The 22,335-nt window shown below is 38.9% G+C and overlaps 1 protein-coding gene across 1 annotated transcript in view; it reads left to right on the top strand.

The window, feature by feature from the left end:
* Positions 1–7,519: 7,519 nt before the first annotated feature.
* Got1 (Glutamate oxaloacetate transaminase 1) overlaps positions 7,520–22,335 on the top strand; it is a 64,032-nt gene continuing 49,216 nt past the window's right edge. The window contains exons 1-3 of the mRNA XM_067152504.2: positions 7,520–7,696; positions 12,280–12,461; positions 16,978–17,086. Of these exons, the coding sequence (XP_067008605.2) occupies positions 7,585–7,696; positions 12,280–12,461; positions 16,978–17,086 (403 nt within the window). The 5' untranslated portion in view covers positions 7,520–7,584. The remainder of the gene's footprint in view (positions 7,697–12,279; positions 12,462–16,977; positions 17,087–22,335) is intronic.

The raw sequence follows: 22,335 nt of genomic DNA, 5'->3' as shown, positions 1-22,335 counted from the left end.
ATACAAAGTAATACCATCCATTGTTCTAAAGGAATAAATATTTATTCCCTGATACTGTTCTTTCTTTTTCATGAGCTAAATGTTAAGTGGTAGTTTACTTCAAAAGCACTGAAATCTGGCTTAGCGTGTGTGATAGTTCACATCGTCCTAAAGCTCCAAAACAAAGCTCACTGTTCTAAATCAGTGAGACTTTTAAGGGGACTCCTTACTGAAATGTTTGTGTTAGTTTTGTCTACATGGCCATACTGAAATTTATACTTTAGTTCTTCTACACGAAATGTTAGTAATTTATTATTATAGCTCTGATTAAGAAAACGTTGAAGTCCTGCCTAAATAGAGCAAATACACAGCCGAGCAATAAAATAGCGTAATATTTAGATGTAGTAATAATTGCTTACGCTGATGATGTAGTCTTGATGGCACAGAATGAGCAAGATCTTCTTAAAATGACAAGAGTTTTAAGGGAAGAAGCAATTAGTGTGGGCTTAAAGATGAATAAGGAAAAGACCAAATACCTTGTAGTAAGCAGAGAAAATAATAACAAATCCTTAGATGTGGATGGAGAAATTTTTGAAAGAGTAAAAGCATTTAAATATCTTGGGGCAGTACTCGGTGAGAAGAATGAGATAGATCAAGAAATAATGGCTAGAATTCAAGCAGGAAGCAGGTCAACGTTTGCAGTCGGAAAGCTGCTCAAATCCCGGCTTCTATCGAGACACACGAATATAAGGATCTACCGGACTTTAATACAACCTGTGGTCCTATACGGAGCAGATACCTGACTCTGATCCAAAAGACAGAAAGAAAACTCATGACATTTGAGAATGCTGTGCTGAGACAGATTTTTGGACCAGTGAAGGATAGAGGAGAATGGATGAAAAGAAAAAACCTAGAACTTCGGGAATTATACAAATTGCTAGACATTGTGGCAGTGATTAAAGAGAGGAGGATGAAGTGGTATGGGCACGTAATGTGTCGATAAGTCAGATAACCAGGCAGGTGGTGGAAGAAAACATCAGAGGCAAGAGACCAAAGGGAAGACCACGATTAAGATGGATAGATGGGGTCAGAGGGGATATGAGCAGAATGGGACTAACCGAAGAAGAATACACGGATCGAAAAAGGGAGATAAGGCTAATTGGCGAGGCCAAAAACCGACTACGGTTTGAGCAAGCAAGCAAGCAAGCAAGCAAGCAAGCATTTGTAATTTGGTGTTCAAGAATGTTATGTATTATATTTACAGTTATGTAGGTATATCTTCAAAATAGTTAATATGTACTCCTTTATAGAGAGGAAAGGCATTAAAGTGGTAACGAACGATAATCATGCATTTTTCTCTCTTGGCGCCAGTTGATACTTCCTAAAAAAGTTTGTATGTTTAAATATTTTGGAGATGGAAAATTGAGAACCTGTGTGACTCATCCTTACCGTAAACTTCTTTTCAGTTTTGACTATTACCATTTCATCAAATATGTGAGATCCCACTTACTAGACAGAGAAATGACAACAATGGCAGCAATGAACTTCAAATACGTGAAAGGAATTTATTCTCTCCAGAGAGACTTGACATTCAAGCCTGTTCGATATTACGAAAAAACACATCGAACAGAGGAATCCGGAAAAGATGAATGTTGTGTTGTACACATTTTTCTCCACTGGTTACTGCTGCTATTTGCTTCATGAAAGAAAACCATGCCCGTTTATAAACACAAGTTTAGACTTTTCAGACGCGGAATAGACGGTACGCTTCATGGAATCAATTTACAAAATTTTAACATTCCACGACGTCATTGACAGAACTCAGTAAATTCGGCAAAAAATCCAGATTAAGTGCATTTCTATTCGCCAGCAGATAAAATACTGCAATGATTGAATGATGATGATTTCATTGAGTAGGTTAAAATAATTCAGTTGGAATCAATGCTTGCTAAGCTGAAGCTTCTGACTAATGAGGCTGCAGATGATGTCTCGCTAACTGTGAAAACTATACCGTAGTGGAATGTGTGTCTTATCTGTTGCAAAATACGGCCTTTGATGTTCTCACTAGATGATTTTGTGGGAACGCAATAGGAGCTCTATTTAATGCAGTGAGATCGGTTGGTGGATCCAATGACATGGCGGACGCACGGACTGCAGTATATGCTATGAAAATCTGGTCATGAACAAAGGGTCAGCGAAATAGTGATAGAAAAGTTTGTGCGTCCACTGCTGGTAAATAACAGTAAGAAAAGGACTGAAAAAGTGCTCCGTTACTCGTGTAGAGAAAATTCTGAAGTTTTTATGTACCATGCAGCAGTGGGATGATCCCAATAAATCTATAAACACTGTAACTGGTAACATTTTATATGTTTTATGTTCTATATTCTATATCTTAAGCCAAATTCAAATATGAAATATTAGTTTTTCTATGGGCAATATCTTCTCAATTAGTAACTTGTTAAGGATTATTTTCATTTTATATTGGTGTTACGAACGAACACTAATTTAATCAACATGTGTTTTGGGTGCGGTAAGTGCTGCCATCTGAAATGTCGCTGTAAACGCAATTCTCTCGGCATGATGGCGGCGGCTGTGTGATAGGACGTATCGTTTGCGAGTGATAGTGAATTGGTACTTATAGAAGCAATATTGCACAATACAGATTGTATTAGTTGTGAAGAGTGTAAGAAGCAAACGCTGATCAACGGACAATAAAGGTGAGTCTGTGTGAAGTATTTGGTGTCGTTGAAAATCACGAACTACGGTTGCATGAAGCTACTTAACCTAAACGAATAAAAGTTAGGATCGAAGCTCAGACAACATCGAAACGTACAAAATAGTTCACAAGATCACTGCTAAAGTCTTATTGGAGCAATAAGTTTTTGGAACTATCACTTGAGTTGTGAGGAAACAACACTAGAGCGCAGTTATACACCTAGCGCTAATGTGGGTCGTTCGCGTAATGTTCTGGTGATAAATGGAAACATCTACTAACACAATCATGCGTGATCAAAATCAAATGGTTACTCCGAGCATCGAATCATCGAATAAACTGAAAGAATCAAACGATATCTCGCGAGATACCGACCTAATAATCCTGCGGTAACATAGCCGTAGACTGTACATACCCGCAGTGAAGGAAAGAGTGTGGGCTAAACCAATTCTCCATAGATACTACATCTGGTGAAGGAACAGAAAACTGAAGCATAGAAGACATGCCTGCTACTCATAATAATAATAATAATAATAATAATAATAATAATAATAATAATAATAATAATAATAATAATAATAATAATAATAATAATAATAATAATAATAATAACCAATCCTTAACTTCTTCTATGAACAATGAGGAAAAGTGTAGCTACTGCAACAAAGTACAGTGTGAAGGCTTACGCGCCACATGGTATCACAAAGAGTGTGCAAAACTCACTAATGGTGAGTTTGAAATCATGAAACGCGCTAAATGTAGACTCTCATGGATCTGTGGTAGGCCTACATGCAATTCGGAAATCTCAGAACCAAATAGGGGAAATCGCATCTTAAACCAGCTAACAAAGAAGCTTGAAGCCATAATGACATTCCTGTCCAAAGATATGACCAAAGCCATCGAAGAAATAGTAGTTAATGTTCTGGAACGTAAAACAAGGCCAACAACTAACACCTGGGGACACAAAAAAGTAGCTCCAAATCCTCCTCCAGCTGAAACAGCACAAATGATGACAAAGACAGGCTTAATAGAAGTAGAAAGTCTGCTAATACCAACATCAGAGGACCTTCATCAAAGGAAAGGAGAATAGGAAGGGCAAGGACAATCATCAGAGGACGCTACTCGAAAGTCAGTACAGAAAGACGTAACACATGGGCAGTCAGATGATGCAGTTCGTGAAATTCCAAAGCCAGACACATCAAGGAAGGAAGAACCAAGAGATGTCCTTATAGAAGACTCTATTGAAGAAACGGAAACAATAGACGCAACAGGGACCGAGGTGTCATCGAGAAGAATTAGAAGAGAACAATACTTCAACCAAGCAAGAGAGAAAACGAATACCTATGAAAGACATGCTATCATCGGGACAAAGCAAAAAACAGGCGAACTACAAGAAGCATAAAAATGGCATGGATGTACATAGGAAGACTAATAGATAATGCCAGCAAGGAACTCATTAAAGAATACATCAAAAAGAACGGAATACAGGGAAACAGAGTGGGAGGAGCTTCAAACAACGGGGATAAGTAAGGCCTTCAAAGTCGGCATACCATTCAAGAATCGAGCCGATATCGAACGATCTGACTTCTGGCCTGAACAGTCTTCGTTAGATGATTTCGTTTTCGAGCCAAACACAACAGAATGTTCAGTGCTATCTAATCCAGAATCACTACAAGAATTGAATGTTCTCTTATGGAATGTGGAAGGACTATCGAGCTTGGCGACAACAATTTCAGATGAAATGTTCTTGCAATACCATATTATAATTATGACAGAGACGTTTATAAAGACAGAATACAACCTGAGAGACCGATATTCACTAAATGTTTTTGCAGAAGAGGGACAATTAGGAAGACCAAGTGGAGGCATAGCGTGCTATTTGGACAAGAGTTTAGCTCCATTTAGGACACCTCACAAAACAAGAAATTACTAGTGCAGATGTGTTGGATAATCGCTGTGTATTTCCAACCTGAATACACTGCCAGGGAGATAATAAATGAACTCGGATCTGCACTCTGCAAAATCAACAAAAATAGCACCGTTATCGTGGCTGGCGATATGAACTGTCGAATAGACACACCTACTTCAAACACTGCAGACTTCTTGGAATATATGGAGGAAGAAGGCTTCTCTTTAATAAATCAGAAAGAAAATAAAACATACATATGTCATAATGGATAAAGCACAATCGATTTAGTTTTTACAAATATGGAAAACATCAAGCCAGTGGCTCAAAAGATAAGAAACACGGCTGACAGAAAGAATCTACCGGTCGAAACAGACTGTGCAAGGAAGCGCAAGAAGAAGCACCGATCACCAGGAGGTTAAAGCGAAAGCTATCAAAGGGGAAAGTGGATCCTGAGTTGAAACAACAAATATCTGAGCACATTCGGCGAGGACTCCTTAACAGTGGAGCAGCTGGTATAGAGCAGGTAATAAGAAGTGCGGCATCGTCGGTCCTTCCTGTAGCAAGAAAGGCAAAGCCTTGGTTCAATGAAGCATGTTATGCGGCTCGGCGTACGGCTCTGGACCCTTTACACATAGCAAAGAGAGAACCATCGGAGATAAACTGCATGAAGTCCGCGGATCTAAGAAGAATCTATAAACGCCTAGTGAGGGAAGCAATGAAAGAGAACCACCAAAGAGAAGAAAGTGAACTTATACGTGAAGCAGAACAGAACCCATATAAACCGCTAAATGCACGGCAACCACATTTCCTAGAAGCATTTCAATAGATGTATGGGAGGAACATCTACGCAAAGTAGTTCAAGCTAGAGATACACGCCCTGAGCTGGAAATGGCAAGTGATGTCACGAACGTCGAACCTTTTACGGAGGAAGAAGTGGCGGACGTTATAACAAGTCTCGAGAACAACAAATCAAGTGGACCCGACTCTATACACGGTGAGCATATTAAAGAAATATGGCTTGAAATGAAAGATGAAATATTTGACTTTCTTAACGGATGCCTACAGCAAAACAATATTTCGGACAGTTGGAGGAAATCTACAGTCAAAATGCTATACAAAGGGAAAGGAGACGCAGGGGATCCTAACTCATACAGAAGAATCGCCCTGGAACGTACGATGTTCAATTTACTGACTAAATTACTATGCAAGAGGCTTACAAATACAATAGACCTGAAATTACCTGAGGAACAATTCGGTTTCAGGAAAAATAGAAGCGCAATCCAAGCTATTGCCTGCCTACTCAACGGCATACAGACTAGCTTGTCAAATCCAGGACGAAAACTACATGCAATATTTATAGATTACACGAAATATTTCGATTCAATCAGCTAATAATATGGAAACTACAGCAATTGGCTGGTAGAGAGAACTATCTATTGCGAATTATTCAAAACATACTCCATGACAACAGCATAATCATCAGTGACGGTATAAATATCTCACGTCCAATTCATCAAACAAACGGGGTACTCCAAGGAGATCCACTGAGCCCTCTGCTCTTCATTGCAGCAACAGCTGACGTAGTTCAAGCAATAACATCAGAAATGGTACGTATTTATATTTATGCAGATGATATGGTAATAACATCAACAGGCTAGGTAGAATTGCATATTGCCTTCGATCAACTAGTGCAATGGACAAAGGAAAATGAGCTACAAATTAACGAAAAAAAGACAGTGTCCATGAGCTTCAGAAAAGGGGGACCACAGACCACTTTCTTCTACCAAGAAAAGAAACTAACAGCAGTGTCACACTTCAAATATCTTGGCATGACCTTACAAACACGTGGCATCATATTCAGAAAACACATAGAAGACAAAACAAACACGGCTATCAAGGCGATGAATGATATAAAACTCATCAATAGACTATCAATTGGAACGGCAATGAAATTATTCAAAATTAAAATCACTCCTATCATACCATATGGACTAGAATTCATTTGGATACACTGCACACAGAGAAATCTGGAACAGATTGAGAAAGTGAATGCTACTTTTCTGAAGAAATTATTGTGCCTTTCCAAATTCACACCATCTCGGCTCGCATACGAGCTCACCGGGGAGCCTTTCTTCATTGAGGAACTACGACTGCAGCTACTTTTGCCAGCAACTCCTGCATATAAAGGCCTCATGGAAGTGCTTTGAAAACAGAAAAATGAAATATGATCAGAGTTCTACGCTACAGACGCTATGATCTACAGCGATTGGCAACAAGGAACCATGAGCTGAGATATTTAGTGACATGCTATGCCGTTTATGGCTTCCTCTTCAAGGTGTGTATGACCATCAAATACCATAATCCCGACGTCACCTGTGTTTGTGCTTTGTGCAACAGAAGCTGTGATCGATATCACGCAATGATACGCAATGAAAGGAAGTGCTCATTGAAAATGCCTTGCAGTGAGGGACAGTGACTATCCTAATAACTATTGTAAACTATTTGTTTTTCCTGCACATTGTGCGCTTTTCCTCTTTAATATAAAATTCTCCCGGCACAGAGTAGGCAGTATATATGGATTGGCCTAATCTTTAGTCTGCCAAGCAAGGACGAATTCCATAGGATTTTATGCAAATGATAAGAATTTGACGTGACCATTCAATATTTTATATATTTATTCTGTGCAGAATGTGATCATTTAATGTTGCAGTATCCTATTTATACCGAAAAAAAATTTCAAAACTATTCATGACTGCACTATGAGTTGTAACTTATCGATAAAGAACCATCGGGAACAAACATGGAGGAAGAGTAAGATGCTAACTTGAAATTCGAGTTACCTTGCATTGCATGGAATACCCATGGCGAGTTTGTGAGAATATATCTTCCATGAACAAGGTCATTCAAGAAGTGGGAAGGTCATTTCACACTTATCGGCGAGTGATCACTGTGACTGTGATAGTTAATATCTCAATAAGTAAATATGTCTTCTAGATTTTCTGTTGTAAAATTGGGCCCTCCAATTGAGGTTTTTGCCCTTAACAAAGCATACCTGGACGACAAGTATGAAAAGAAAGTAAACCTTAGTGTTGGAGGTAAGTGCGGTTGAAGTTGAGGGTATTTTAGGTAATTTTTTATCTAATTTAAATAACCATGATAGTCACGCCTTCATTCTTTAACAGACTTATGGTTGTGTGCTGTATTTTATCCTTTTCTTGCGGTACCTGCTGCAAGTTCGTCGTTGGTTTAACATAACATTTCTAAACATAACATCTGTAAATTTTCGTAATTTAAACAGTTTCCGGCTCTTCAGGGAAAATATTCGTAAGAGTATGGTAATTCGGACAAATTCTTATGAAAAGATTCGATATTAAAAGCTAACCTCTTGATTGGTGCCAACTGTGGTTACGTAAAATCGCTTCACAGCTGTTATCTAAGAAACAGCTGAGCTGGCGAAGAAAACCGAAGTAAGTGCGTGCGAAGAGTCACGTGTATTCCCTTCGTCATGAACTGTGAATTGCCCGCGGGAAACTATGCAAGTCCAAAAATTGAAATTTTCAGGAAACAAAAGAAAATCTTTTTGCATCTTGTTTATTGATGATTTTACATTTTTGAAAGCTTTATCAGTACCTCTTAAGTTTAGACTGTCATGTGAAAATGTGATGCTATCAATAAGAAAAGCATAACAAAAAGCAAAATTGTCGTTGCCTGGGAAAGATACGTGTACAGTACTAGTCATTACCACTTGTATGTATGTTGGGTATTCAGCCCAAAGGCTGGTTTGATCCTCTACAGCTCTACCAACAGCTGTCATAGATAGCCTAGGTGTCACTGAAGAGGCATACTAGGGAATTGAGGAGCAAGGTAGTTTCCTATTGCTTTCCTCATTGAGCCAGAAGTTGCTATTACATACCAGTCTGCCAAGCCCACTGAAATGCATGCACCAACCTACTTATTCTCTTTGCACCAACCGATCCTATGAGCTATATTTTCACACCATTCATAACAGAGACTAGCTGCATAAGGAATGGTATTAATCACTCATACCTCAGTCCCTTTCATATTGTCGAAGCCAAGGAAGAGACTGAGACAGGTCAGTGAAAGTAACAAATTTATTCTAGCCCATACCAGAAGACATAGTGCACTGTAAACACTACATCCTGCCAGGAAAGGCATCATTACCACTTAGTACAAGAATATCAGATGCAGTAAATCATTATGTTGACGTAAGTGAATATAACAAATTGAAATGCTAAACCTTTCTTTACTTTAACCTGAGTTTAGGCCTACAGTCTTTGCATAATATTACTTCATGTACACAAGTAAAAGAAAACTTTCAAATGTGATGAAAAATAGTCACTTGCTAATATCTTCATGTAATTTGTTATTTGACATGTGTTGTTAACTCCAACATGGATAGAGGACTTTTATTCTCTGCAGATTCCCCCTCCCATTTGGCAGTATGAACTTGTCCAAATTGCAAGGTTCACAAGTTTTGCTCCTTTTCTGATTTAAGGAAAGTAGTCCAATCCTTTTCTTTTTTTATAGTACTGTATATCATGACTTGCAGAAGTGACCCTGATACAAGACACCTGTGAGATCTCAAACATGGCAGTATTGGAGAACCCTATCATCTTCAGCAACAATATTGATCGAGTTACAAAGAGAAGTAGGAACATATATCCTTTACTGGGCTGTTGGTCGTGGCATATCTATATATTGGACTCCATGAAGAAACAAAAAATTAAATATTCTGGCACTTGGATCGTTTTCCATAGACGGTTCATAATTATTCGTCAAGTCAGTCATTCACCACTGATCTGCATTTAAGGCAGTTGCCCAGGTGCCAGATTCCCTATCTGTTGTTAGATATTTCCCGCAGTTTCGTCAGTAATGCTCACGATGTCGGAGCAACAGGTGCATCCCTCCACTGCGCAGCATGTAATTATAAAATTTCTTGCTTGTGAAGGAGTTACAGCGGTGGAAATTTATCAGAGATTGATTGCACAGTTTGTTGATCAAATATTATCAAGGACACGTGTGTTTGCCTTGTATAAAATGTTCAAGGATGGATGAGAATGTGTGCGGTTAAAGACATTATTGACGACGATTGACAGGAGAGAGTATTAGGAATTACAGAAAAAGTCTGATTCAGTTATGGGAGCTGTCAAGCAATCATCACAAACGACCTACAGTTCCGTAGTGTATTCCAGATGGGTCCCTCACCTTTTGACCGAAAATCTGAAGTTGACACTCTTGGAGGTCTGTCAGAGGCTTACAGCAAGGTTTGCGGAAGAAGGTGATGCATGTTTTAGTCGGATCATCACCTGCGACGAAACATCGGTCCAACACTACAGTCCCAAATCCAAACAAGCCAGTAAGAAGTGGCGGAGGAAAGGGTAGGCAGCACCAGTGAATCCAAGGTTATAAATTTCATTATTGGTTCCGTATTGAATTAAGAGTACATATACTGTAATTTAATTGACAAAGTTTTAATCCACCTACTCAATACTATACAATAGAGCACCAGTGCAAGCCAAGATTCGACTGTCAGCTGGCAAGGTTCTTTCAGTCGGCGAGGCATTTTGCTGATTGATGATTTTGCATGAGCGACGCACAGTCAATGCTGCTTACTACAGCGAGCTGTTGAACAAGGTGAGGGTTGCCTATCACCGCAAAAGACGAGACCAACTGATTCAGCAGGTCATCCTCCTCCACGACTGCGCGGCCCCATACTGCAGCTCTGTTTCCAAGCTACAGGCAATGCACTGGACTACACTTGATCATCCTCCTTACAGCCTGGACTTATCGCCCTGCAATTACAATTTGTTCGGACCGCTTAAAGAAGCTCTAGGAGGGCAACGATTTGAAGATGACCAGAGTGTGGAAGACTTCATGCGCAACTGGCAGGTGACATGACCCTGTTCTTTTTACGATGAGGGCATTAAAAAGCTGCCCATATGCTGGTACAAATGCATTTCCAATCCAGGGAACTATGTGGAAAAATGAATTGTAATTGCCTTGTTTTTTTCAAAAAATGAATTTAAATAAAAAATAAAATCCTGTTTATATTTGATCCCCCCCTCGTATATTAACAGTTTAAGTAAGTTAATCATTTTACACCCGTATATTGGATTTTTGTTTTCAGAGGTTTTGTTTTTTAAATCTTGCACAAGACTCTGGAGCAGATCTACTGCATTCATGTTAAATATCAGCTCTCTAAAGTCATGAGTGATACTTACCTTTTTATTAGCTTATATCATAACTATTGTCTGAATCAATCTGAGGAATGTCGTAACTAAATGTGCACACAACCATCTAGACCATAATATAAAAAATGCAACAACTGTATGGCATTGTCACAAAATTTGAATCTTGGTCAGTGCATGTGGAATCTTTGAAATTAGAAAATATAGCTCAGTTGGGATGTCATCAAGCCCCATTCCTTTGCCATTCTTCATCTTTGACATAACTGCTTGAATTCAGAGTTGGGGTAATCTCAGGTGTTGATACCTGAAGGTGTGTAGTTTTGAAGTTATGTTCTTTGGAAATATTTAATTGAGCTACTAATTGAAGTACTTCCTCCAGTGATTCTTTTTGGCATTGCCCTCAGCGAGCAATTTCCCCTTATTGTCATGAATATAGCTGATTTGGTGGAGGGTTTGTCACACTGAGTGGCAACTTTGTAGATTACTGTTACATCCTCTGGCATTTCCAGGTTTTTGAAGCCCAACACTGCAGGTTCTTTAGCTTCTGCACCTACTATCTTTGCAAGTTACTTAGCGACCATATACCTCATCCTCAGATGTGGCTCATCCTTGCTGTTCCTGAACCTCTGGCCTCTTCTTGAAAACAGCTTGGGGAACCTCTGGCCTCTTCTTGAAAACAGCTTTCTTCTTCCCACTTCATCTTTCCACCTCTACATCTTGTTAATCTTCAGCTCCCTTTTTGTTCTTGTGGGTTTACTTTACAATCAACAAACTGTTTGAGCAGGTCATGGTTGCAAAGGGTGCACTGAATATTTCACCATGACCGCAATGTGTTTGAAGTAAACTTTCAGCTAATTAGATCACTTTTGCTCTGTACTTAACATCTCTTTGGCATATATTACTGTATACGGACTCGACTGTACCCAATAACCACACCTGGGTGACTGGAGTGGGACATTCATGATGATGATGATCCAATAACTGAAAGTCCCATTTCCAGTAGATCTTAAATTTAGTATGAGTTCTTAGCCATATAATTGACAAAGTGTTTGTCCTGTCCAACATGATCATTCAGGTTACTGAGTAAGATGATGTGCTTATCTTGTGGCTGCTGTTGCAGCTGATCTTAATTTAAAATTAAATTCATTTTTGTATTTATAACAAGAGGTTTTCTTTTTCTTAATGTTAAAAATGAAGTTCTCTGTAGGTAAGAATTAAACGGTAAGCAGAGAAATGATTTTCGAGATAAATTAGCAGTTTTACAAATGTGAAATTTTCATGTTCCGTTCTAACCCTCATCTGAAAAGCTGTTACACCACTATGGAGCAATAAAATCCATTACTTTTATTAATAAAAAGTAAACTGTGATGAATGTTAATACTTATGAATATTATGTTAACTTTGTAAATAATGATTTAATTTTATTATTTTAGATAGTGAAATAATTATGAATTGTTTTCTTTTCTTAGCTTACAGAACTGATGATGGAGTACCCTGGGTGTTGCCAGTTGTTCGCAAGATGGAAAAGAACATGGCTTGTGATGAAACTCTCAATCACGAGTATTTACCTGTTCTTGGGCTGGATGCTCTTAGTTCAGCTGCCACTAAGATGTTACTAGGACCAGAATCCAGTGCCCTCAGTGAAGGAAGGGTATTGAACTTCAGCGTTTCATTTTGTAATACAGTGGAACCTTGGATTGCGAGCATAATTTGTTCTGGCAACATGCTCGTAATCCAAATCGCTCTTATATCAAAGCAAATTTTCCCATAAGAAACTATTGAAACTCGGATGATTCGTCCACAACACAAAAACATTTATTTGCATAACATTTCTAAAACAAAATATAACGTAAAAGAATTAAACTGCACTTTACCTTACAATAGAATCATTGTTGGTGTGAGGGAGACGAGAGATGACATGGAAGAGTTACTGTGTAGCACGAATTTCACTAATGGAATCACTGCCATCGGTTGGCTCATTGGAAGTGCTTTCTTTTCGTGCAATTTTAACGAGGAACCTGTCCAATGACTGTTGCTTTTGCCTCTTTTTAAGGATTTCACAAAAATGTGACATTGCATTGTCATTGAACAGATTCCATCCACTGTAATCATCTCCTTCTTCTGACCGAATTCCTTTTTAGCCTTCTTTTCGTTCACAGGGTCCATCGTTGCAGAACAGTTATATCACAGATGACAGAAACAAAACATGTACACTCGTACGCTGTTGACTATGCGAGCGAGACACGCCAACTGAAGTCCAGCTCGGGAAATGATTACACACACTTTCCCAGGAAAGAGAGTGGCAGGGGGAGGGGAAAACAAAGGCATAGGGGAGGTGGAAACGTACGTACACGTGACGCTCGTATTGCGAAACCTCACTCGCTTATCAAGTTACAATTTATTTAAAATATTTGCTCGTCTTGCAAAACACTCGTAGACCAAGTTACTCGCAATCCGAGGTTCCACTGTAGTAACTTTCCTTTTGTGGAAAATATGGGTAGGCCTAAACTTATTTTTGTGTGTGGAGATACAGAGGACACATGGGGGTGCATTGTGCACTTAAGACTAATTTTGGGAGAAATGTACAGTAGACAAAGTTCCAGTATTGGCTAAAAAGGGAAAGAAGGGACATTTTTTTGTTTGCCTGTTTTGCCTATTTAAGCCCTTACTGCCTTCTGTAAAGAATTGCTTTTATTTTAACCCTGGAACCGGCAAGCAGTTTACCTTCAAGCGGCAAGCATTTAGGCGAGTTTTGCAAGCAACTTTAAAAAAATTCATAATAATGTTGTTTTTCAATTTATTTTTATGTATAACAAGTCATTTTATCCAGTAAAGGACGAAGAATACTATAGTAGGAAATTAAATTTACCAATTTAGTATCCTAAAGCAGTATGGGCGAAGTATCCAACACACACTAAGTATTCCAAAATAATCCGAAAGTTCTGGGCAACGTGTACGTAAAACGTAATATTTTATGACGATTTTACTATATACAAAATTTGCACAATTTTATGCGGATTAAATATGTAGAAAGGTTTCACTACATTGAAGTATTGTAAAGTAAAATAGAACTGAAATAACACAAGCACATCTCACCAACACGTGAGTCTACTTAGTCAGATTCATCCTTGCTACCTTCGGGGTGGCTCCTCTTTCTTCCTGCTTTCATAGGCCTCCAAGAATGTCATAATTTATGATAGTACTGTTGATGGACACCACAATTACATTCTGGGCACCAGAAGTGGGTGCGTAACTTTTTTTTCTGCAGTCGAACAGACAGGGCACAACCGCAGTTTCTTTCCTGGGAGGCACACCAGCTGATGTTTCATTTCTCCTGAAGGTCCAGGTGGAATGCTTTGAAGAGTTTCTTCATTTTCAAGACCTTCGACAACACCAACCATAAATTTCTCATATTCAAGGGGTTTGTCGGTGTTCAAACTATAGAGTATGTAGGTATCAAAAATTGCCATTACCAACAGGTTATAGAATATTTCTTTCCAGTCAAAACGTTTTAGTGACATGACTTTTGGAAAATATGGAAATATTTGCGATTTTGAAGTGCATCACTATTTTTCAGTGTTATTATGGTTCAGACCCATATTTATAACTAGATGAATGATTTTTTTCATTTCTGATACTGTAACGTCAACCCATCTTTGCAGACGAGAATACGGAACCATATTTCTGGAATTCGTTTTATTTTGAATAATTTCCTGTGCGAATTTATTAGTTTCAGTCACTAAAAGATTCTAGATAGCATTGGAGAAAAACAAATGGAAATATGTTAGAGGAGGACTGTTTCGCGGAGGGCAATTTCGTAATCCTGCGTTTTGAACCTTGAACTTCTCTTCCACTTTTATTTGTGGCTCTGAAGGATAAACTCTTGTCCACTTCGGTTCTGTTTGGTCAACTGCATTACCATCATTATCATTATTATCATCAGTGGCTGGTTCATTGTGTTCCACATCATCATCAATATCAGTGTCAAAATCACTTAGCCAAGGCTCATAACTCGCCACTACCTGACGAATTATTGTCAAAATCATCGTCATTTCCTTCTAAAACTATGTTGCTATCACCTTCGTCATCCAGATCAAACAAACAATTACGAATTTCACTACTTCCTGACAATTCACTCATTTTGCGCCACGAAAGCTAATGCACATGGACAACCACAGCAAGCACAACAGAATGACCATTTGCAAAGTGTTCTCGTTTTTCCACGTGTATACCGCACATTCTGTCACACTAAACTACTTCAGAATTATGCTGTATTTATAGAGTAGAGTTTTCTCTTCAACATGATGCAAGATATTTCATGAAGATGTTGAGTGTCAAGCCGCTATCTCGAAATTAGTCAGCGCTGGCGTAATGCATCTCGATAGCGACTCTGCCGGTTGAGTAACAGGGAAATTAGTCTCAATCGCGACGACTGCCGGTTCCAAGGTTAAGGTCATAAAACATTCTCATTTATTCAATATTATTTTCTTCACATTATTTGGAATATACTGTTTTAATCTTCAATCTCCCAATCTTCAGAGTTCCAATAAATTTAACAAGTGGGCCTACTGTGCTCTTTGGCTGTCATGAAATTCCTAATGTACCTTGCCTTTCTCTTTCACTTTCATCTCACAACGGCACCCTACAAAGGCAAGGCCGAACTTCCTGTAAACTTCAGTGGTAGGGCTGGCATAAAAAAAATAAGCTAATTAGTTTGAGCCTCATAATGATAGATACTGCTGTGTAGAAATTGTTTTGTCAGTTCCCCTTCCTCTGCTCAGTAAGCTTTCCCTTTAATAACTCATATACCAAAGTTAAGGATGTGATTTTCTTTGAAATGTGTGACTCACTATCAACTCTTAAGTAGACGAAGATGTATTGCTCTTATCACATGTACATAGTTAACATGGCAAAGTTAAGCAGACCATTGACCAGTAAATTCTATGGTTACATTTGTGAGTTTAGTGCTGACATAGTTTCAAGTGATGGAGCAGTTTTATTGTATAAAGTCTGTGAAATAAACAGTTAACTACCAAAAAAAGAGGTGTTTAACCAAGCACATTTCCACGACTAAGCATAAATCGGCACTTGCTGCCAGAAGTAGTCAAAAGATTTTTTTATATTTATTAGAATTTGCTTTACGTCGCACGGGCACAGAGAAGTCTTATGGCGATGATGGGATAGGAAAGGGCTAGGAGTGGGAAAGAAACTGCCGTGGCCTTAATTAAGGTACGGCCCCAGCATCAAAAGAAGATATTGCTACTATCAGCAGCTGTTGCAGCATCTAGGAGACAGTCTCATTTCTCAATAGATTTATGTAAAATTTTTGTTGATTCTGGAATTCCTTTCCGAAAGATCAAAAACCAAACCCTGAGAACAATCCATGGCTCTCATAGAATTGCAGAGAATGTACACCGTTTGTTCACTGACATAGACAAATTAATTTCTAATGTAAAGAAGATATTTATATTGTCAAAGCTCCATCTCAAAACCAGATTTGCGATGAAGTTGTTCCTGAATTCATGCTGCTACCAGCCAGTGTTGACAAGATTTCCTTAAGACTGGGAATCTGTAAAGTAATTGTAATTTTACTCGTTACTTGTGGAAAAAATAATTCGTAATTGTAATTGAGTAAAATATTTCTCAGGTAACTGTAAATCAGCCCGATTACTTTTTTCTTGTTCCTTTATTGTCAAAACAATTATATATTTTAAATAAACTTTTTCTAAATATTTAATGCTTCTTTTACATATTCTGTCTGCCTTTTTGCCTGCCTGTCTTAACAGTTTTAAGATCCTAAATGTCTGGGCTCATATAACAATAATAATAATAATAATAATAAGAATAAGAATAAGAATAATAATCATCTTGTTTGACTTTGCATTTTCCTGTATGGGCAGGGTCCGCTTTCTGGATTGACGAGTACCATTTTACTTGGCCATATGCAATGTTCACTTCAAGCTGAGTGATCTTTATGTTAGTGACTAGTGTAGCTTGCTACCATTATCTTAGTGCTGTGTTTTGAAGGGAGGGTTGGGGTGGGTGGGAGGGGTACTTTCCAGTGACGAAGTTATAGGCATTGGGATGTATCTCATTTATGTTAACTTCATTAATCTTTGTTCTGAATCTGAAAATACAGTAACAATGACCTTTATGTTCCATTGCAGACAATTGGTGTACAGACGCTCAGTGGAACAGGTGCTTTGAGGCTTGGTGCAGAGTTCCTGGCTCGACATCTCAACTACAGGACATTTTACTACTCGATCCCAACTTGGGGTAAGCTGAAGCATATTATTATTGTGCCTACATTGAATGACATTGTGACGTCTTCTATCTACCAACATTGATTAGAGATGTCTGTCTTTTAAGGCTAAATATCGTATTTCCTCATGTATTAGACCCCCCCCTCGACCGAGCTCGATAGCTGCAGTCGCTTAAGTGCGGCCAGTATCCAGTAATCGGGAGATAGTGGGTTCGAGCCCCACTGTCGGCAGCCCTGAAGATGGTTTTCCGTGGTTTCCCATTTTCACACCAGGCAAATGCCGGAGCTGTACCTTAATTAAGGCCACGGCCGCTTCCTTCCAATTCCTAGGCTTTTCCTATCCCATCGTCACCATAAGACATATCTGTGTCGGTGCGATGCAAAAACAAAAAAAAACAAACCCCTCGCTAGAACCCCTCTGGCTTTTCGAGACAATTAATATGAAAAAAAAAAAAGCTTGCATGTAAGAATGTAATTCTTCAGAGAAGTACAAGTTCAGGCCGTACTACAGCTCCAATGACATCGCAAAAATTTGTGGATAGTTTCGGCTGTCTGACTTGCGCAATGAAAAGACACATCAGTCATGTGCTACAGCTGTATTTCATAGTTAAGAAAAGACCGCCTCCGTAGCATAGCATACTGCAGCTCCGATGATATCGCACAAATAGGTGAATAGTCTCGTGCCTCACCTGCACACTGCAAGCATGCATCAGTCATGTGATATGTCTGCGTTTTGTAGTTAAGAATGTACGCCAGCATAATGATTAGGACAATTAGCTGCCGTTCTTGGGGACCCGAGTTCTGGTACTGCCAGAGATTAAAAAATGGCATGAAGGTTGATATGCGATAAAATGGTACATGCAGCTCACCTCCATTGGAGGTATGTCTACAAAGAGCTGCACCACCCCAGGATGAGGGCACAAGTTTACTTTAGTTAAGAAATATTCATGGTTGTTGCTATTATTATAGGAGGTGAGATTATTAACAGAGTGATTGTTTAATACTCATAACTCAGGCCAGTAGAGGCCTAACTTAGATAATTTTTGGAGAAGTAGGTTTAGAATGGGGTAAAAACAGTTCTATCTTTTTGTTTACTCATCAGCGTACCTAAGAAATAATAATACAGTAGAGTCTCGCTCATCCGACCTTCGCTTATCCGACATTCCGTGTTATCCGACACTGTCAGACTTAATTTCAACTTTTGGTGGAGATTAAATTCAGGCACACCCGCTGTGGAGGGTGCGACCATGGGACAAGCACTGGCCTGAACGCTGGCGGTAGGACTGGGTTTTTCTCAAGGACAGGTGCAGTGAGTCTTCAGTCATTGTAGTATTGGTTGGGTGCGGATGTTATAGTTTTCATATCCTCTGTGAGTAGGCGAGTAAATGGAAGAAAGTGACTGTTTCTATGCAACACAAATTGAGTGCATTAAACAGACTGGACAAAGGGGAAATTCTTCAAAATGTGGCTTCAGATTATGGTGCTGGACGTGTTACAGTGGGAGACTGGAAAAAACAGAGGGAAGAAATTGAAAAGTTGTGCTCTACCAGAGCAAAGAAAAACAATGAAAAAATGTCAGTACGAAAAAGTAAGTGAAGCACTATTTCTTTGGTATCTCAACACCGGGAAAAGGGCCTGCCAATATCTGGCACCATTCTGTAGGAAAAGGCTGTGTATTTCCAGAAGGAGTTTAATGAAGAGGACCCTAATTTTCCTGCCAGTGGTGGGTGGCGTGATCGGTGGCAAAAACGGTACGGTATTAGGTAGCTTAATATCTGTGGAGAAAAGTTTCTTTTCGTAAGACATCTGGAATGTTTTCGTTCAATACTGCATGTACTGTACAATTGAACTGGTAGAGCACCGTAAAACATGTCATTCCTGTTTGCTTCAGTTCATTTTCAAAGTTATTCTGTATTATCCGACATTTTCGGTGATCCGACGCACTCCAGGTCCCGTTTAGGTCGGATAATCGAGACTCTACTGTAATAATAATAATAATAATAATAATAATAATAATAATAATAATAATATTTGTTTTACGTTCTACTAACTACTTTACAGTTTTTGGAGATGACAAACAAATCATACGCTGCGTTAATAAAAACGTGAAGACAAAGGACATACTAAATTAATCATTATGATAATAAAATGCATCACCTCCAAACCTGTAGATATCCATAAATATGACAAGCTTCCCTGTTATTTATTTTTATTTTTTTCGTCGTGAAACTTCTGGCACTAACTGGGCACTTGATAGCATACCTAACCTAAACAATGCGGTGTCTCTTATCTCAATTGAATGAAATATACTTAAAATAAAGCTCTGGCTTTCAACGGTCGCAGTTATCTAAAGAATACTTCTAGTCACTATGTATTACATTGAGAAGTACAATTCATAACATATGCTAGCGATCAGCTGGTGAGTTGGCATGCTTTCTTCAGCACAGCTTTGTTTGGAAGGGGTGACTTCTGCTACATGTACACGAACTGTGAATAACAGAGACCATCTCCAGAAACCATTTGCGAATAGTTTCTCACCATTTGGACTCTATAATCAGGAACAAAACTATTTTTAAAAGTTTGATAAAGACGGGATCTCGAATTCTCTCGTTAACAGTGAAGATGACATTTGGGCTGCTGACAATGCTGGTAGCAGGGAAGTTAGTGGCACAAGATGGCAATTAATATGAAAGCAGTTACTGTATTAGATTTACTGTGTGATAAGCCTACTGCTCAGCTGACAGACACAAATGACTGGCCATGAAGTTCTTTTATATTAATATTGCATAATACAATAAATAGAACTGTATGTCCATTCCTTATCCTTTTTCTCTACGGGGTCAAGTATGAAGTGAGACGAATCTTTGTAGCGAGTTTTTACAACCGGAAGCCCTTTGTGATATCAACCTCATCAGGGGAGTTAATAAGATGAAATGAATGACGTGATATAAGAGTAACTAAAGCTGATTGTATTTACAGTATATGTAAGCCCCTAAAAGTCATGTATTCACCATTTATTATTTTCTTTATATTTTAAATTTGGAAATGCTCCCTTCCAACGAAGGTAGCCAGTAAGACTCAGAATACATTCACAAATTTGTTAAAGAATAATGTAGAATACATACATGTACAATTTCTATTTCTTTATACCTAGAAGCCACTGGAAAAAATGGGATGCTATCGCATATTGTCTGTCCCTTCTCCTTCCTGCACCCTTTTTTTTTGCGGTTATCAAAGCAGCAAGAAAGGGGGCCTAGAACACTAGGAAATATGGTATTGTAAATTTTGAGTGCAGCTGAGAAGTCATTGCACCCAAATGCAAGTGAAGCAAGCTAAGCTAATACAAAAGAAACGCACACAGGGGCGAAACGCTGGCAACCAGGAATGAGTTAGCTGGAAAATATATAATGTCCAATAACAGACCATTTATATTGGTATTATAAATTTACTCATTTGGAACAAATATTTCAGATTCCCTATGGGAATCAACATCAATATCATCGGCCGTAGAGAAGGCGTGCGGTTTAAATAACCAGGAAAGGTGTACCCCTGCTACTACATCCAACATACAATAGTTTTCGTTAGGCATGTAAATGAACACATGATTATGATAGATTTGGCAGTTGCAGGAATTAGGACAAGAATCATTTCATTGTATTCACCATGCGAGGGAACAAATGAGGATGACGTAGACTAGTTTTATAAAGCACTGTGTGATGTTGTAGTCAGGGCAGTGGCGGCGTGTGGATAAAGCGTCTGGTGGTTCACTGCTGTCGAAAATAACATGTTGAGATTTATTGTTACTTGATGTTTACATAGATGTAAAATAGTGACATTGCTTGATTAGAAATACGACTTTCCTTTGAAGGGACGTGGCTACAGCTTGAAGTTACCAAAACAATGAAGATGAAAGACTGAGAATATGAGGTGCAGTTACTTAAAGCTGATCCAATTTCCTCTGATTTTGGAGACATTGCTTGCGTACAAATATCTTCTTCAAGAACGTGTTAGGCAGACTACTGTTGTTTATGTATTGACGTATTTTGCTGCTTACTTTTCATAAAACACGTATTACTAATGAAAAGCTCCAGGGGCTCTCAACTTGGGAGCATGGTTTGGCGACCACGGGGCCCTTAGCCGAGTCCTGGCATTGCTTCCACTTACTTGCACCAGGCTCCTCACTTTCATCTATCCTATCCGACCTGCCTTGATCAAGTCTTGTTCTTTTCTGACTCCAACGGTATTAGAGCACTCGAGGCCCAGGGAGTGTTTCATTTTCATGCCCTTCGTGGCCTTTGTCTTTCTTTGGCAGACACCTTCATTTTCGAAGTGTAGGATCCCGTCCATTTTTTCCTCTACGATTAGTGTTATATAGAGGATGATTGCCTACTTGTACTTCCTCTTAAAACCACTTATTAATGAAACATTTCATTAATTACATAAACTTAGGCTACGTATGCCTATTGATGCTATACAAAACTCAGTTACCAAAATATCCTGCCTCATTGCGGTTAATTACATCAGAATTGCAAAATCGTCAAATTAAAAACCCCCTCAAACCTATCACATACGGCAAACTGTAACTGCACGCTCTGACAGCGCTTCGGCTAATTTTGGAACTGCTCAATGTAACTCGTGTCTATCGCTCGTCCAGTCACCAGCGATTCCTGGGCTATGTTTTCCCTGCTCCTCACAGCCCCTCGCCTTGTGCACCCTCCTTACGTCTCACCGCCCCGCTCCCACAGTCCTGAAATTGAACCTCTTCGCTGGTTAGGAAGAGCAACAGAGTGTTGTCAAAAATACCGCTACGTGCGTGGATATACAGAGCTTATTAAAGGAATAGGCTATAATAAAACATTTTACATAGACTTACCTATTTCTGGGGGGTTCACTGAACCACTGAACATATAGAATGCACCGCCACTGAGTCAGTGTCAACAGCGAGTACAAGATGTGTTAATGAGCGATTTTAATACAATAATTAGAAATAGAACTGCAGTGTATAACAAGGTAATGAGGTGAATATGTGGAAAATACGTAAACCAAGGGGAACAGGAAGTGTTTATTGGATTTCTGTGCTAGTATGGGAGCTGCAGTTGTAAATTCATCCGTCAAGCATAAGGCTATTCTCCACTACAAGTGAGAGGGTGGGGATGCTAGATTCATAATAGACTATATCATAACTGACTTTGAATTTACACTGCCTGACAAAAAATTGGAAGCACCCAGAAGGGGAGGAGGAAACTGAATGAAACTTCACTTG

The sequence above is a fragment of the Anabrus simplex genome, chromosome 8 (assembly GCF_040414725.1).
Source record: "Anabrus simplex isolate iqAnaSimp1 chromosome 8, ASM4041472v1, whole genome shotgun sequence".
NCBI lineage: Eukaryota > Metazoa > Arthropoda > Insecta > Orthoptera > Tettigoniidae > Anabrus > Anabrus simplex.
The sequence above is the reverse complement of the archived record's forward strand: the minus strand, read 5'-3'. Positions and strand labels throughout refer to the sequence as shown.